Here is an 18,679-nt window from a genome sequence, read left to right as displayed (position 1 = left end):
GTGTTAATTGTTTTAACTATAAAATAGTTATTTAATCTATTTTTTCAATAAATCAGTCATATATACTCAATATGACCATAAATAATCTAGTAATACTTAAATCTACCAACAAAGTTTTATATGTTGGTTTACTGTGAAGTAAGAAAATATCAAAATCAGCTCAAAATGAAGAACAATTAACCCGTGCCATGCCATGCACGTGATAAGATTAAAATTGTTATTTAAACTTGTATTAACCCGTGCCATGCACGTGATAAGATTAAAATTATAATTTTAAATTATTTTGTTAAGATTAATTTAAATTATAATAATTTGATTAATAAAAATATAATATGTTATGATTTATTTATTTTTTTTAATCTAGTGTTAAATATATTAATTCTAAAATAATTATTAATTAGTTTTAGTAATCTACTTTTATCAATAAATCAAACATACATACTTAATGTGACCATAAATAACTTAATAATACTTAGACCCACTAACAAATTTTTATATGTTGTTTTACTGTCAGGTAAGAACATATCAAAATTAACTCAAAATAAATAATAAATTATTAGAGAATTATAATGCACAAAATTCTCTAATAAACAATAAATAATTTAAATCTACTAAAAAACAACTCAACACTTTTCTTTGATGCCTGCAAAATATATACTTAAAATAATATTATATCAATGTTAGCATACAGTTTTACAATCATCGACCGTATTTACTATACATGACTCCTTCTTAAAAGTTATTCTACACACGTGTGCAGTCAGAAGATAAATTACTGGACTTTATTTTTCTAAATTATTATAATTATGTATTATTCATTAAATGCTAATTGTAATATTGTAATAAAATTATAATAAAGATATTTTTCTAAAATAGTTTAGAAGAGAGAATAGTGCTTTCATTTTGGAGAAAAAATGAATTCATGAGGAATTGTACCTCACTTTTATTAGTTGATAATGTATTAAATATTGATTTTATATAATTATAATAAAAATATTTCTCTAAATTAGTATAATCATGCATTATTCGTTAAATGTTAATTGTAATATAATTATAATAAATATATTTTTTTAAAATAAATTTAGAAAAGAAAATAATGATTTCATTTTAGAGAAAAAATGAATTCATGAGAAATTAACACCTCACTTTTATTAGTTGGAGAAAAAATTCAGTTTTAGTATATTTTGTCATTATTATACATTTTTCTCTAATCATATATCTACCATTTTCTTTTCTTTGTTTCAACATTTTGAATCTAGGTTTAACTTCTCGTAGTTCTCACTTCTTAGTTATTCTATTAGATGTAGTTGATAACTATTAAAATTCTTCGATTAATATAGGAGAAAAATATATTATTATATGATAGAATTAATATGAGTATATTTTATTATTAAATAAACAAAGTTAATATAAAATAAAATTATACATAAAAAAGCAAAAAAAAAATTAAATAGCAAAAGTGATAAAAATATTATTTTTATAATTTTGTTTTGTCATTTTTATGTATAGAAGATTAGAAAATAGTAAATTTTTAACTAAATTAATTTATATTTGTTGTATTCAATTTAAATAAGTAATAAAGTATTTTATTTTAATTTATTTCTTAAATTTATTTCTAAGTTTTATAGACAAAATTCATATTCTAATACATCCAAATTTTCTGTCAGGTGGATATATTCGAAATGGAACATATAATAGAATTGAGTTCTCTTATTTTAGTTTTAATTTTGAAAAATTATGTCAAACTTAAAGATGTAACTTGAAAAATTTGCATAAACATTTAATATTTTGTCTTTTTAATTTTTTTTTTAATTTCTGTCAAATATTTTATCTATGCTGGTTTTATTTTATAAAAAATTTAATGTTACTTTTTTTAATATTCCAAAAACAATCAGCCATTTAATGTGCTAATGCATTGTCATTAAGAGGCACATAGTGTACTCAATTTGTTCTTGTTCATCTTGATTGAGATGTCATACATCCTGGTAAATATATATCTAGAGTTAGATCAACTTTAATTTTCTTATTGGTTGATATTTATCAAAAGACATGCTAAAATTTGTTAGAAGGACGAGGGCTTATGAAATCTAACTTGAAAGGCTAATGAGCCAATACTTAAGGAAGAACTTACCAAGTTGGTGTCTCAACAATTAAAAATATTATTTACACATTAAAATTAATTATTATATATTTATATATAAATATATTTATAATTTTAACTTATTTTTAATATACTTTTTATATATTTTATATTAATAATTAATTTTAATGATTAATTTTAATATATACCTAATATAATTATCAACAATTTGGTGGAGTGTGAAAAAAATTGGGCTAACAAAATGAAAATATCAAAATTTAAGATACTTTAGTAATTTCAAATAAGAGAAAGTGGGAATTATATTGTAATTATTTGGGAAAGTATGAGGAGCCAATGGAATATTTATACAATGTGTACAATGGAGATTTAGAGAGTATTAGAGATATAATCATTAATGTTACCTTTTTTTTGGAAAGATGTTTATTATCGCTAGTACTCGAATGGTTATTCTAGATAGTATGGGGATGTTCATTTTGTAACTTAATAGTCCATTGTACACATTGTACAAATAATCTATTGTCTCCTTAGCGGGATCCTAATTATTTTTTAAAATGTTATCGGTAACCTTTTTCTCTGAGAGGAGTATCGAATCATTTGCCTGGTTAGTAGTGTTATTATGTTGTGGTTGATAAGTAACATTTAGATTTAATTATTCTCTATAATTTTATCAAATTTTTAATTAAATTTTTATTATTTTTTAATTAAATTTTTATATTATTTATAATTTTATAATTGGATCATTTTTATATAAAAAAAATATTAAAATTAACATAATATCTTTTTTAAAATATATCCGTCAAAGATCTAATTAAATTTTTTACTATAAATATCCTTAGTTTATAAAAAAATATTTAGTTAATTCTAACATTTTTTATATTAAGAATGATTTAATTATAAAATTAAATACAATATAAAAATTTAATTAAAAAATATAAAAATCTAATTAAAAATTTAATAAAATTATAAAAACTAGCAGAATAATTAAATCTAACCTTTATGATTAACTCATTGTATATGCATATAGGATCATATTTAGAGTACACAAAAGAATTAGTTATCATCAATTAACTATTATGTATTGAAATACATATTTATTATAAATTTTATTATTTTATTATAGCATGTTTGATTATTCTAATAGTTTATTATTTAATTAAAAAATTATGTAAATCAATATATATAAAGTTAAATATTAGAAGCCATTTAGCATATATATAAATATACATATATAATGAAATAATTTTTTGTACTTACATAAGAACTTTTATGCATATATAGAACGCTTTGGTTCCTAAATTAAAATTGAATAATTAATACATTCTTTAACAAACTTCACTTGATTCTTATAAATTTGGAAATTCTTCATGTTCAACTTAAAATGTTGTTCTTTTTCATGTACATGCAACCACAGTTATAATTTTTTAAGAGATACTATAAAGTAAGCACACACATAATAATGTGGTCACTGCTTATACAATTGATCCTGATTTCACTTATTTGGATAAGAGAAAATCCAGATAAATTTGTTACAATTACCTTAAGCTTATTTTTTGCCCCCTTACAAATTTTTTGTAAGGAAGCCAATGAGAAAAAAAAAAAAATGTAGATGGTTTGAAGAATTGTTTCAAATCCTGACACGCAAAGGATGCTTCAAGTTTCCTACATGGAGAAGATGTTGTCCCAAGGGGACTCTCCTGTTGCCAACTTCATCAACAACACTCAAATCTTTGCAAACATCTACCTTAAATGTAACCAATGCTTCTGATCTTCCTGCCAACTGAACTTTCTGAAATCCCAACAAATGTTTCTGAGGTGCATTGTGCACTGCAGGAGGTGTAGAGAACAAGAACACTGTATGGCCGCTGCTCATTTTTCCCATGTTCTTCACACCAAGGTGAATATCCAAAACCAACTCTTTACAATGCTCATCACCAACTTCAACCGATTTACAATCCGAAGAACGACATACATGGTTGTCTGCTAAGGGAATAGATGCTAGTTGTGGTGCCTTAACTAACCTGTGTTGAATATTCGAGTAGCTTAATCCGTCTCCGAAGGCGAAAACTGTTTCTCCTTTGTAAAATCTGTATGTTCTACCTGGGTAGCCTGTTGCAGGATCAGGCCTCATGTTCATATTGGTCATTGGAACTTTATCCACATATGATTGTGGATACCATGTCATAGGTAGCCTTCCACCTGCATCAACAATATTAACACCAACATTTCAATCTCAAATTCCTGAAAATAGAAACGAAGAATGCTAGAGGACTATCAGAATTTATTATTTTTGGCTATTAGTTAACCATCAATGTTTAAAAGTATGGGATAGAATATGTCGTTGAATTACTAGACTAAAGAAATTAGATTAAAAAAATTGAATTGATCATTAAATAAGACAAAAAAATAATAAATTCTGACGGTCTGTTAGCATTTCTCAACAGAAAAATACTGAAAACTTACTTGGATTATGGAATCCAAAGATGACATCAGCTATAGCAGCGCCACCGGCTTGGCCGGGATATCCAACCCACAAGATGCTGGAGATTTTGTCATTGGTTTTGGCAAAAGAAACATCCATGCCTCCTCCAGACATTATGACAAGAATCACAGGTCCCTTGGAGACAGTGGCAACTTCACTCACCAAAAGTTGTTGCTGTCCCGGAAGAAGGATGTTGATCCTGTCAAGACTCTCAGCCTCTATTGCCAGGTTTGCTCCAACTATAATAACCGTTGCATCTGCAGAGGCTGCAACTGTTTTCGCGTCGTCTAGCACCGCATTGGCGCATTGCACGTCTGGACATCCCGGAGCATAACTTGTCGGGACTAAGGCCGTTAGCCCTTGCAAAGGTGATGTGTATTTGCATGGAATGCCTTCATAGTTTCCAATCATGGTTCTTGTCACATTAGCATTGGGACCAATAACTGCCAATGATTTAATGGCTTTGGCATTAAGAGGGAGTGACCCTTTGTTGTTTTTAAGCAACACAATCCCTTGTCTTGCAGCCTCGCGAGCAAGCTCTTGGTTCGCCGCGGTGCAGACATCTTTTGGACCAAGGTTTCCATATGGTTGCTTGCTTGGATCACCATCAAAGAACCCAAGCCGCATCAATGTGGCAAAATTGTTGGAGACAGCATTGGTAACTGATGCTTCATCCACAAGACCTTGTTTCACAGCACCTTCCGTGTATCTCCCAAGAAAATTACCACAGTTCAAATCTAGTCCTGCAAAAACAACATATTCAATTTAAATCTAAGAGATGCCTATGAATATGTAATTTAATAGCTATTGTCACAAGTGTTAACCTGCTAGAATGGATTTGGCTGCAGCTTCTTCAGGAGTTTTAGTGTAGTGCTGATTTTTGAAAAGCACATCTACTGAGTCACAATCAGAAACTATATATCTGCAGTCACATTATGTAGCATGTTCATATTTACTATAAAGACAGCATTAAAATACAAAGAACTGAAAATGTTGCCTAATTTTACCTACCCATTTAATTTCCACTTGTCACGAATAACCCCTTTAAGAAGGTCAGGGTCTGCACAAGTTGGCTTGCCATTAACTTGATTATAAGAACACATGACACTTGCAACATTGCCATCAATCACACAGCTCTTGAACGGTGGGTTGTATGTATCATCCAAATCTTGCTGTGACACCAAAGCATTGAAAGTGTAACGCTGGATTCCTTTCCAGTTATCAACATCATAAGCTGTGTAGTGTTTGCAACAAGCAGCAACCTTGAGCCTATCTCCGCCGTCGTCGGTTTGTTGCAAGCCTTTAACATAACCGGCAGCATATTTGCTGGTGAGCAAAGGGTCTTCCCCCGGTGTTTCTTGGCCTCTTCCCCATCTTGGATCCCTAAATATGTTAATGTTAGGTGACCAATATGTCAAACCAGCCAACCCTACATTGTGCATTGCTCTGGCTTCTGTTGAAACCACCTATGATCATACATAAAACACCATTTAATCAATGTGCATTGTATTTTTGACATGATTATTATTAGAGAGACAATCATTCATATTGTCTCCTCCTATTACCTTACATTTTTAGGACGAGTGATTTCATGACATGATATCAGAGTAGTTCTATGTCTTAAAGATCTAGAATTCGATCTTTGATTAATACAGTAAAAAAATAGCATAAAACAATAAAAAAAATTTATGCAAAAATCAAGCAAATTCATAAGAGGTTCTTATTTGAAAAGAGTATTAGAGATATAATTATTCACGTTACTTTTTTCTGTCAGCTTAAACTGTTGGAACGAGTGATTTGATGACAATTATAAAAGTGTCTCACCCTGCCAATGGTTTCAAAGAGAGTGGAGTTGAAAGAAGCAGCAATGGTGATAGGCATAGGAAAACTAGTTGCAGCAGGGACCACACTAGAAAAGCGAGTCCCCGGACCGACGTTAGAGACTCCATGAAGAGCCTCAGACCACCACTCATACTTGGGAATGCCGAGGCGGCTCACGTCGGAAGCCGTGTTGACCAAGTTGCCGATCTTCTCCTGCAATGTCAACCTTCCAACAAGGTCAGCCACCCTGGCACTCACGCTCAGGGACTTGTTGCAGAACCCGTACCCCGCCAATGCAGGGTTCTTGGCCACATCGCAGGCGAACACCGGAGAATTCTGTGCCCCAACTCCATTGGAGCTGAAGAACAGAGCCACGAAACAGAGCAAAACAGAGACCTTGTGTGCTCTGTTTTCCGAAAGAGCCATTCCCATTATGGAATAGCCAAACAAGGGTACACTAGTTATGAATATCATGAGCTATGTATATATATAATATTGATATAACATGCTGGAGTGGATCACAGAGCAGAAGAATATTAATTAATTAAAAAATTGAGGAAGCATTTGAGTGGAGTGGTAATAAGTAATAACTAATAAAACGTTGTTTTATTGTAGCCCGTGAATGTGATGGGTGTTTGGTAAGTGGAAAGAAGAGATACCCTATTATTAAGGTGTAGGAGCTATTGTCAGAGAGTAACACAGAACAAATCAAGGAATCTATATACTAGTTTTCTTTTTGAATCAGGACCTCCTCTAAGCTTAAACTAGTCCGTGAAACTCAGCAAGTCAGCAACCTCTTTTTCTTTTTTACTTGAGACACTCATTTTGTTTGGATGCTCAACTTGCACCACAGATATAATCCATGATAACGGTTACATTAACAGAACTATTATGCATTATTAATTTATCATTGGTTAAAAAGACCTTTCCCCTTAACTGTTTGTGAATAAAAACAACATGTAGAAGGTTATTTATATAAATGTTTTCTTCTGATATTCTCGTAAATTGGAATGGAGGGCACAATTGTGCAAAGGCAGTAATTGCTTCAGAAAGTAAATCACGTGAGGCAGGTATGGCCGCAAGCCTCTATGTGTGTTTGTGGAAGGGACAAGGGATTAGAAAAAGTAAAAGGCCTATTGGTATTTAGTGAAAAAATAAATAAATAAATAAAAAACAGGTCAAGTTGTTGGTAGAAATTTTGGGTAGGAAAAGGGTTCTCTTTTTCTTCTGTCTGAGTGGCACTGAGCTGTGAAAAACTGAAAACATTGTTGTGATCTTTGTGTTTATTAGTTTGGGAGATTCCAAATCCCAACTTGATCCTGTGAGGATCTTAGGCTGGATCAAAATAAATGATTTTTTGGCTTGTCATTTTCTATAGTTAACACCAAACAAGTACAACATTTCATAGCAAGGCAAGTTTAATCTAGCCGAATAGGTCAATGATTAATCTGTCGCGGATCGGAGTTTCCGATACTTGCTTAAACGGGCGAGTGAGCTGACCACTCGACCAATCCAAATTGGTTTGGTAAGTAGACAAATATAAGCCTAACTTAGTAGTGTGGTATCGGCCACTCAGATTTGATAATGAAATATTTATTTTAATTTTTTAAATTGGTTTATGCTTTTCATTTTTTTTTACACTATTTAGAATTAAAAAAAAAACCCTAAAAGATACAAGATTAACAAATAAAATGAACAATCATGAATGGCATGACGGAGCCCAATCCTCTATGCATGCTGTCACAAGGATGCAATGTTTTGTTCATGAATGATGAGGGGTCATGAGAATTTCAATGGATCTTAGGAGCAATTTCCTTTTCTGACTTTATTTGGTGGTGGCCTCAACTTGCAATGAGTTTGTAGCAAGATACTTAAAGAAATTTGTATAAGATCAAATTTAGATAGTCAATTGTACTAGAGAGAAAAAGATAGTGATTTATATGGTACGGTTAAGAAGAGTACAAACCAAGTATATTCATATTAACCTTTTCTACTTTGATGTTGTTATATTTTTCAATCTAATGTAGTGATTATTATTAATTTAGTATTATTATTAGAATGCGAGTTCATAGGAAACCTGTCGATGTATCAGACCAACGGTAGGGCTGAAATTATTAACACCGTTCATACCCTATTTTTGCCGCCAAAATACTTATGAAATGGACCCTTTAACCTATTTATTCTTCCCAAAATTAAAATAGGATAAAGTAATAGACATTCACGTTGTGGACAAAAAATCATGTTGCTTAAACAACACTACTGGTCAGTTTTATGTGCTATCATTTTTGCAGACTTTATTTATTTGCACGTAATAGCCATGATCGATGAATTGGCTGTATATACGTACATTATTGGACATTGGTCATATCATTGTCATTATTTTTTAATCAATCACCATAAATTTACATTAAAATCAGCCATTTAAATCAATTATCAATATAAAATACACATTAAAATATAAAATATATACTAAATATAAATTAATAATTTTAAAAAATAATAAAAAATATTAAATTAACAAATTATTTTATAATTAAATTTATTTTTTTTTTAATTTTTAACTGATTTTTATTATATTAATAAACTATTGGATCAATACGATTAAACTTAATTACTAAAACTTGTCATGTAGCATGGTTACAACAAAAAAAAAATATTCAAATAGTCTAAAATTATTTTATCTAGTATTTACTAAGGGTTAAGTATGTTTTTTACTTTTATGGTTTAACCTGAAAATCAAAATCGGTTTTTACGTTCAAATTCATCCCTAATGTTTAATTTGGTTTTAAAATCATCTTTTGAACAAAAATACCATTCTCTAACAATTCTTCTCTAACAACCCTCTTCACTAAAATACATAGTTTCTCTTCTTTTTCTTCATCCAACACTTCCATCCTTTTCCAACAACGCTCTTCACCGTCATCTTTATCGCCTTCACCACCTTTTTTTTATATCACTACTCTTTGCAGTCTTGTTCTGATATTTAGGTAAGTACCACGGTAAGAAAAATGTTGAGTACCATCGAATTTTGTGTCGATTCTAATCCGACGATATAAACCTCGTCGGTAAATGTTTATTGTCGCATTTTGTTGTCTGCCAGTAACTTGCGGCAAATTTAGCGACAAATTTAGTTTTTAAACTACGAATATCTAGTACCAGTTATCGACGAATTTTTTTCGACAGTAAATTTAGTGCCAAACTATTTTGTTCTCGCATTTTTACCGTCGGATATTTTTGCGGGAGAATCCGACGGTAAGTTCAATTTTTTTTAAAGATTTTTTATGACATTAGTGGTGAAATTCTTTTTTTTTTATTTAAATTTATTTTTGTACAATTAGTAGTTAAATTCTAAATAATAGAAGTCAAATATGTTAAATTATCAAGTGCACGAATAAAATGAAAAGTCAAATAACAGAGGATATGATACAATTAAATAGTGTATAAAAAAATCTTACTCACTAAAAGTCGTCGTCATCGTTGTCGTTCCGCTGGTCCTGCTGCTGAGGCGACAGCCTAGGCGATGATGTCTGTGCCCCTTTAGCAACGCCGCTACCACCAGTACGTATCTGATCCTCGTACGGCACCATGTTCCGCTTTATCTGTTAAAGCCGCTCTAGCTCTCGCCTCTACTCCAGCCTGAGGTTATTTGTGTCTGTCATGCGTAAGAGGATCGCCTGATACCTCTCCTCAAACTCCTGCAGCTGCTGAGCTTGTCGGTGAAGGCTTTGGGTGAGGAGCAGCACCTGTTCCCGCAAATCGATGTTGTCCTCGGGATCGATGGGCCGACTGGTGGTAGATTTGGATGAATGTCTCAACATGGATGTGCGGAGGTTGTCAACAAAGAATAATCCGAGCCCATACACGCGATTTTTGTACGGCTCGAATGCGACTTTATGCCAAACCCAATCAGGATCGACGGCTGGTGCGGCAAAGTTGCTGCCGTTGTCTCCAGTACGCTAAGATTGTTGGATTGCGGCCTCCAATCTTTTCGTATAGGAGTCCTGTATAACACATTCTATGATTAAGGTTGCAGTTAATTTAAAAATGGCATATCACATGATGTTTACTCACATAATGATCCGTGGCCCGCTGATTGGCAAATCTCTCTTTGTTGTCCTTCAACGTGTGGGTATACTTGAAGGTCTCCGTCATCGTCACCTCACGATCCAACGACTTGGACTACACATTTTGAAACCACATGTTAAGTCAAGTAATAATGACATTATATTAATACTAAACAAACTTAATAACAAAATAAAACAAGTTACTTACCAGCTTGGCCTTTATTTTCATGAAAGTCGCTAACCCATCGTTATACTTCGACGAACTAACTGATGCTTAGCTCTGTTAGTGAAATGGCGACGGTTGAACTCCTCAGGTCTCCCAATGAACGTACAGTGACTTCTTAATGTTCGAGCGAAGCCAAATGGTGAGATGGTCGTGGTACTCACGTATGTACTCCAAGATCTGCTGAAGCCGTCTAGCCATCTGATGGTCGAAGATCTTCCTAATCATGAGATTGTGAGTCTTGTCCCATATAAATTTCTCTTGCAGAAAGAAAAACATTTAGCACGAGTTAATCAGTGCTGATGCCCCATAACTGTCGACGCCATCTTCCAACTTGACATATAACTCGTGTATTCTCACTTCCAGAAAACTTCGCCGACAATGAAACAAAACCTGCATATCTTCATCGGACCTTATCACAAATGTTTCATACTTCACATCAGTTGACACAACCGCAATAGGAATTTTGTAGAACAACTTCTTTGCCCACTTTGTCCCACACACCCCCACCTTTTGTAATATACTGGTTTTTAGCTCTGACAACGTATTTGATGATCAGATAAAAACACTCACTGGTTCTCTATAAGTAAACTTAACACCGGGTCTTTTACTTGAATTTTTTCAGAACAATGCACTAGAGCTAAAAAATTCTCCTCACTCTCTATTTGTGAAAATGACACTATACTACTCTACCATTGCCTCATATTGGGTATTTATAGACCCTCTCTATATAAAGAAACCGCTATAGGGTCACACGGTTTCTAACACAACACAATTGAAAAGAAACCGCTATAACCTCTCGCGGTTTCTTTATGGTTCGATTTTCTCAGAAACCGCTATATCCCTTAGCGGTTTCTGGTCATCACGCGTTCCAACATTAATTGCTACATCTTGTAGCAGTTCACGTTCAATCTTGAATTCATCATAGCTTCTCGCGATTTCTACAGAGATGTAAATGTTATAAATGTGTTTGCAGTTTACAAAAATTGTATTTTGGTAATTTTGATCTTCAACAATTTAATTAAGTAACTTTTTCTCGAAATAATTTATAAACTTCGATTATATTTATATTTTTTTAGAAATTCTGGCAGAATTTCATCTATAACTAAAATGCGTCAAAAACTACATCTATCAACAATTTACTTAAACAGTAATATCTATCAACAATCAAGAATTATCAAACACAATAAACAGTTCAAACCTATTAAACTAAATTAAAAGTAAAAAAAAAACTTTAAGAATAATTTTGATTTTTGACTTAGGAACTAAAATCATATTTAATCCCATTCATTAATTATCACTAAAATAATTATTATAATTTTAAAAACTATATATATAAAAGTATGAATATTAAATTAAATAAGATAACTTTAATTGTTATCTTTCTAACATTATTTTAGATAACTACATTTGATATTATAGATAGTTAATTAGTCATTTTTTTAATATAGAATTATTTCTTTAATTTTTAGTTTTAAAAAAATTTAAAACTAAAATTTAGAATTTAAAATAAAAAATTGATATTGGTTAAAAAAAAAATTTGAGTCTCCAAGACTCTTTACAATTAATCAAATTGGACCCTTCACACCACCTAAACTCGTACCCTTTTTTTACAAAGTCGCACCGTTTTTTTAATTAACTGCAGCTGTTAAACTCGACATATAAAATAAATAGATTAATTGATTTTTGTTCTCTTTGTTGTCTCTCAATTCATTGCCACCAAAGTCAATGAAAACTAAAACAACCACTAAAACATTGGTATGGTAATGAATTCATAGGAGATAACCTAAACTTGATCTGCAATAGCAGGTTATTCTGTTCAAGCTCTTAAATATATTGGAAAATTTTAAAGTACATCGATATATTGATGTTTCAGTAATTTTTAATCGTTGATCTTAATTGTAAAAAATATATATAATATATAAAATTGTATCGATATATTTAAAAACTTTCCTAATGACATAGTGACATAAGATGCTCCTTATTAGTGGACATATCTGCACCAAATTCTAATATGAACTATGCTATTTTTGTGTTTATACAAAATAACAAAAGAGGAGTGCTAAATTTTAATAAAAGTGCTGATCCTTAGACTTTTTAATAACAAAAATCAAATAATTTATATGATTCAATAGATAAACTATGCCAATATTTTCCAAGGTCTAAGGTTCCGCATACACCGAAATTCAAAGTATACTAGTTGTAAAGGCATTTATTTTTCTAAAATATTAATTGTAGTTTGTCTTTATGAGCAACTTCTTCGAAAGAATCGTGATTACTAACAAGTTGTCTTTTTCATTATTCCACAAAAAAGGTTCTCTATGTTCAGTGAATCCTTCCAAAACAAACGAATTATGATATTTTAATGATATACTATATACAAAACAAAGAAATATATATATATATATATATATATTATTATTCATCTTCCAAAATTGGCATTCCAAAGAAGGGAGGGCGTGGTTTAGGATTAATCTTTTTCAAATAGTTAGGGTGGGTCGGTGAATATCCTCAAAATAAAAAATTTGCATGCATTTCATTGGTTATATTATTCATTAAAAAAAAAAAATCCTAAATTCATAGTAGGTAGTACTTGGTGTTATATATGTTTGATTAATTTCACATATATGAAGATGATTAGTCCATGATTGCGGGGGTGGTAGCCAGCCAGATCAGCATGTGCCCAGATCAGATTAAGACACTACTCTTTAACATAGTTGGTTCTTTTTGGTTTAAATTATTAAGAATGATATGTGAATATGTTATTTTTTATTTTTTTAAATGATTGTATCTATTTGTTTGACTTATTTTTGGAGCCATATAAGTGATAATTATCGAATAATATGAGATAAATTGGGTTGTGAAAGCTAAATTATGAGCAACAATTATGAGTTGTGATTGTTTGTGTCAGAAAAATCTTAATATTTTTTTGACTTAATTTTTAAATTATAATTTATGATTTCCGAATTATAAGGACCACATCATATACAATGTTATGTTGTTTGAAAAATACAAAAGGTTTTATATTTTTAATGTGAACAAAGATGAGGTATATAACATTATCTCAAGCAACATTAGACACGCCAGAAAAAAAGCATCCACTACTATATTGTAATATGAAATAATGTATATGTTAAGCACGTATTGTGTATAAAGGATCATGTAGCTTAACTAACTTTGATATGGGGTATGGTACTTCACACATGGCACTCTTTGGTTTCTTTGGCATAACCACAGGTTGTGTTGGAAGTTTTTTTGTTGCATAAAGAATAGCCACTGATTCTGCTGCATATGTACCAACCTTATGTCCATATCCATTTGTTATTATATTGATGACATGCTTAGCTTCCTAATATTTGGAAAATTGGATTCAACTGATTTGTGTATGGCGATTTTGCATGATGGAGGGTCCCACTATAACATAACTTGAACAAGAATCAGCCATGATGATGATTGCTTTTTGGCTTATTAGTTAGGGAATTAGCTGTATCAATGTGATTATTTTTGCAATCAATCACTATGATATATTAATTAACTAATTGAAATTAGGACTATGATTGATATATAGTAAGTCAAGTCATGAGTCATGACCACGGAAAAGTTATATTATATGGATAAGTTTATTATGTTCCATTCCAGAAAAGAATTGAGGCTAATGAAATTAGGGGGTGGCAATATGTACCTGCGATTATCCAATTCGATCCTATTCGATCGTGGGTTGGGTAGGGTGCGGGTTGAGTCTCAATTCTACTCGACCAATCCGCACTCTATATATATTTATGTTATATACTTATATAAAAGGATCTCGCTAGGGAGACAATGGATTATTTGTACAATGTATACAATGGGACAGAATGAACATCTCCCATACTATCTAGAATAACCATCCGAGTACTAGCGATAATAAACATCTTCCCAAAAACTTAAATTGATTTTGGGATTCACCAAGACTCAAACTCTTGACCTTTTGGATTTAGCGCTCTAATACCATGCATGATACCACTCATCCCAAAAGCTTCAACTGATACGAAAAGGTAACACTAATGATTATATCTCTAATACTCTCTAAATTTCCATTGTATACATTTATCAGTATTACATTTTGCAAAGGAAAATGAATGCAAAGCTAAATTTTTTTATTTTTTATTTTAATGTCATCAATTCCTAATTAATCTGTTTATTTTAAGTTGATTCTATTGGACAGTTGTACTCTTGTGGAAACCGCAAGTGCAAGGGTAATAATAATGAAAACATTATTAGTCACGTGGTGACTTCTTTCTTGCTTTCCTTTGTTCCAGTCCAATGCATCTTGCTCAAATGACAGAAACCGAAACCAAGGCCAAAAATTCAAGCAAGGTAAACAAAAAGAAAGAAAAAGAAAAAAAAAAAGAAAAAAAAAATCATTGCAGGCAGAGAGTGTTTTCTTTGTTTGTTTAGGTACAGAAGGTGTTGGAGTGCTGTTGTGCCGGTGAATTTTTTGTTCTCTATTATTCTTATTTATATTATTGAGGTGTCACGGACCACCTGCATTATCTTTGTACTTGATCAAAATTCCATTCGGGTTTAAGATAGTTGCAACTTGCAATTTTGCAATAAAAGCTATTCCATAAGAAAAGGTTAGATAACACACATGTAAATTTGTTATATATACTCATATTTTCTTTATTAAATCAATATTTTTTTTTCAATATTTGATTAGGTCTATATATTTACATGATATGAATTTTATACCTTATCTAATATTTAAAAAAAAAAGTGTATCAACTCAATATATATATATATAAAAGAGAAATGAAAGTGCACATTGGAGAGCAAGGAAGGATGGCGATGGGGCCAAGTCCTTATTTTGTTTGGAGCTTTGCAAGAAGCAGAAGGTAGTTGTTGGTCATCATCACGGGCACACTCTGATGCATAGTTGGCTGTGGATAAGTCCAAAGTTGGCGTAGAATAGAATGATTGAAAGTGTGTGTCCATAAGGTTTGTTGGATTTGATTATTACTTTAATTTCTTGAAATTGAAGTAATCTTAATTGGTCTGCCTTCACAGCCCACTTAATCCATCATTGCTTCTTATGGTAAAAGTGAGACCCTTTTCAGGCATGGACAATAATAATGCCACAATGTTATAGTAGGTAGTGTTTGTTTTGAGAGACTGAAATTGGAGCATTGAGATTTAATATTATATTTGATAAGCAGAGACTGAAAAACATACAAAATTTTAATATCTTCATAACATGGAGACAGAGAGACTGAAATTTCTGATATTGAAGACTGAAACTTTAATAACATTTCTTTTAAAAAACACTTTCATTTAACTTTTTAAATTTTAAATCTATTCCTCAATTTTCATATTTATCTTAAACTAAACATAATACTTAAACATAATTCAGTTAAGTATATTTTACACCAAACACAATACAAAGATTTAATTTAGTTTTAGTCTCGGTCTCAGTCTCACTCTCCCTTCAAAATGCAGCCGTAGTTAACATTATTTTAATTTGATCTCTGTTTCTCATGATATCAAAATAATTGGTTAAAAATAAAATACTTGTGTCATTTTGGAAACCAAAGAAGGAAAATTCAGTTGAATAGAATAAAATGTTACCCCTTTTATAAAACTTCCAATAGACCAAACTAAAGTGAAAATGTTTAGACAAGAAAGTTGTTTCAATTATTATTAACCATGGGGGCAGGGTACAGAGAGAATCAGAGTATGGAAAGAGAAGTGCAAGGTAGAGTGATTGATAATAATGTTTGAGTTTGGGACAGTTTGATTCGTATCTTTGAGCAAGAGGAGGATCTGAAGGATCTGGTTGAGCTTCATTTATCATCAGAATAGTATTGTAGTTACATTGTTTAGTAAGCTGAAAATTTTGGTATGAGTGAAAGTGGCATAGAGCCAGACCAACTCAACTCCTCTAATCAAATTTAAAGACTTTTATATTAATTTGTAACGCTCTGTAAGTTTATTACCAAAGTGTCCCTTTTTTTATTTTTATTTTTTTTTTGCCATGGTAGCATTTTTCAATTCTTTTCACGTCACGCATAAGTCGCTAAAGAAAAACGGATATTTGATTCAGAAGGCGCTAAATCATTTAACACTTTTAGTGCAAAATGCTAAAATAAATAGCACTAGATTGTTAAATATCTTCTAAGTCAAATGCACTTTTTTGTTTACCTACTTTTACGTGACAAGAAAAAAATATATCAACAAAAACAATTTTACATATAAGTAGTTTAAAAAGAGTAGTAATTTGATATGAATTAAGTCACCAAAAAAAATTGATATGAATTAAAAAACATTATATGATAGGAAATAGAAAAAATTAAAAATAGGGTTGTATTTGTCCTTTAACGGAGTCAAATCACGAGTCTAAAAAAAATTTGAACAGTTTTGATATCTAAATAAATACTTTTATTTTATTAAAAAATAGATAAATATTAAATAATTAATATTTTTGTACTTAAATTAATACTAATTAATTTTTTATTTTTATACTAAAAATATTAGTTCTTTATAAATTAAAAAAAAAAACAAATAAATACTTGAACCATTTTAAGGTCTGAGGTATCGTAGTTTTTCCTTTTCTGGGTCTGTAGACATTGATGAAGTTTTTGGTCAGACCATTGTGAATTTTTTTTGGGTATTATAAAGGGCATGAAGCCCTTTGAGGTTCTATTTGTTGCAAATCCATTTGGGGGACCAATAAATTAATTGGGCCAAACAAGACAATCTGAAGAAGGTTTTTCCCACTACAAAAGGGCCAAGTTTTCTTGTTTTTTTTGGTTAATTCTTTGTCAGTTTTTTACTTCTCCCCTTCGTATAAGTCAAAAAAGAAGATTAACTGCAAATAGCTTACACAGTAGGGATGTCAATGGGGCAGGGCGGGGGCGGGGGATGCCTCCCTGCTCCCCATCCCCGCCCTCAGATTTACTCCCCATCCCCGTCCTATTCCCCACCGTGGGGGAAAATTGCTCCCCATCCCCATTCCCCATGGAGCCCCATTCCCCGCGGGGACCCCCATTCCCCATCTACATAATAGTTCTAACTAATTTTTAATTTCCATATGAATAGAGATACAAGTATCTATCTTATACAAAAACTGAAAGATTTTATACAAAAAGTCTAAATAACACGATGGTGACTTCTTTCAAAATAACGCAATGGGGAGACGCAACGACGAGCCAAAGAAAAAAGCAGTGGACGAGGTGGGAGACGCGACAACAGAGAGGAGAATGGACACGACGGCAGAGTTACGAAAAGGAACGCCGCAAATAGAAATTACGACGCGGTAAGGGTGATGGCACGGTGAGGTGTGACGATGCGGTGAGAAGGGTGATGAGGGGGTGGCTGCAGAGAGGTTGGATGGAGTATGGTCAGCTTTAGGGATCTCTGAATTGAAGAGAGGTTATGCAAATAAAGATTAGGAGTTTTGGGTTTCTATATATATGTGTGTATGAGAAATGACTAAAAAACATATATGAGAAATAAACTATTAAGGATAATTCAAGGAATTCATAAACTTCGGGGAATAGCGGGGACGGGGTGGGGATCTCCGCTCGGGTCCCCGCGCCTGCTTCGGGGGAATTTTGTCCCCCATCCCCATCCCCGCGGGAAAAATTCCCCACAATCGGATCCCCATTCGGGCCAGTCCCCGCAGGGATCCCCGCGTCTCGGGGAATTTTGCCATCCCTACTTACACAGCATTCGCTCTCTCTCCATCTCAAAGCGTGCGTTTGGTTGGTGTCTCCGGACACTAAAGACATGGACACAGTGGCACATGTCCACCGTTTGTTTGTTAAAACACAAATTTATGATGGATACGGTGGTACATAAGTATACACAAAATACATGTTTTTAGTGTCTTTCCATTGAGCTGAGACATTGAGACACAACTTATAAGACACAAAATTTTACATTTTTATCCCTTTTTTTTTTTTAAATTTCAACTATGTCCCTAATTAATCTAACCCTAATTCCCCTTTTTCTCT

At 31.9% G+C, this 18,679-nt stretch overlaps 1 protein-coding gene across 1 annotated transcript; it reads right to left on the bottom strand.

Annotated features, from left to right (window-relative positions):
• Positions 1–3,488: 3,488 nt before the first annotated feature.
• On the bottom strand, positions 3,489–7,280 carry LOC107631616 (beta-xylosidase/alpha-L-arabinofuranosidase 2). Its single transcript, XM_088507973.1, has 5 exons — positions 6,405–7,280; positions 5,592–6,046; positions 5,405–5,502; positions 4,562–5,323; positions 3,489–4,297 (listed from the first exon to the last, which is right to left on the bottom strand). The coding sequence occupies exons 1-5, from the start codon at positions 6,873–6,875 to the stop codon at positions 3,726–3,728; spliced, it is 2,358 nt and encodes a 785-aa protein (XP_088364099.1). The 5' UTR covers positions 6,876–7,280; the 3' UTR covers positions 3,489–3,725.
• Positions 7,281–18,679: the final 11,399 nt, after the last annotated feature.

This window comes from Arachis ipaensis, chromosome B3 (genome assembly GCF_059453495.1).
Source record: "Arachis ipaensis isolate K30076 ecotype BB chromosome B3, ASM5945349v1, whole genome shotgun sequence".
In the NCBI taxonomy this organism is placed as follows: Eukaryota; Viridiplantae; Streptophyta; class Magnoliopsida; order Fabales; family Fabaceae; genus Arachis; species Arachis ipaensis.
Note: the sequence above shows the minus strand (reverse complement) of the source record. Positions and strands in the feature narration are given on the sequence as shown.

Coding starts and splice junctions, on each gene's coding strand:
- LOC107631616 (XM_088507973.1), bottom strand. CDS start 6,875: ATGATATTCATAACTAGTGTACCCTTGTTTGGCTATTCCATAATGGGA. Junction 5,503..5,591: donor GACAAGTGGAAATTAAATGG/GTAGGTAAAATT, acceptor ATGTGACTGCAG/ATATATAGTTTCTGATTGTG. Junction 5,324..5,404: donor AGCCAAATCCATTCTAGCAG/GTTAACACTTGT, acceptor TTGTTTTTGCAG/GACTAGATTTGAACTGTGGT.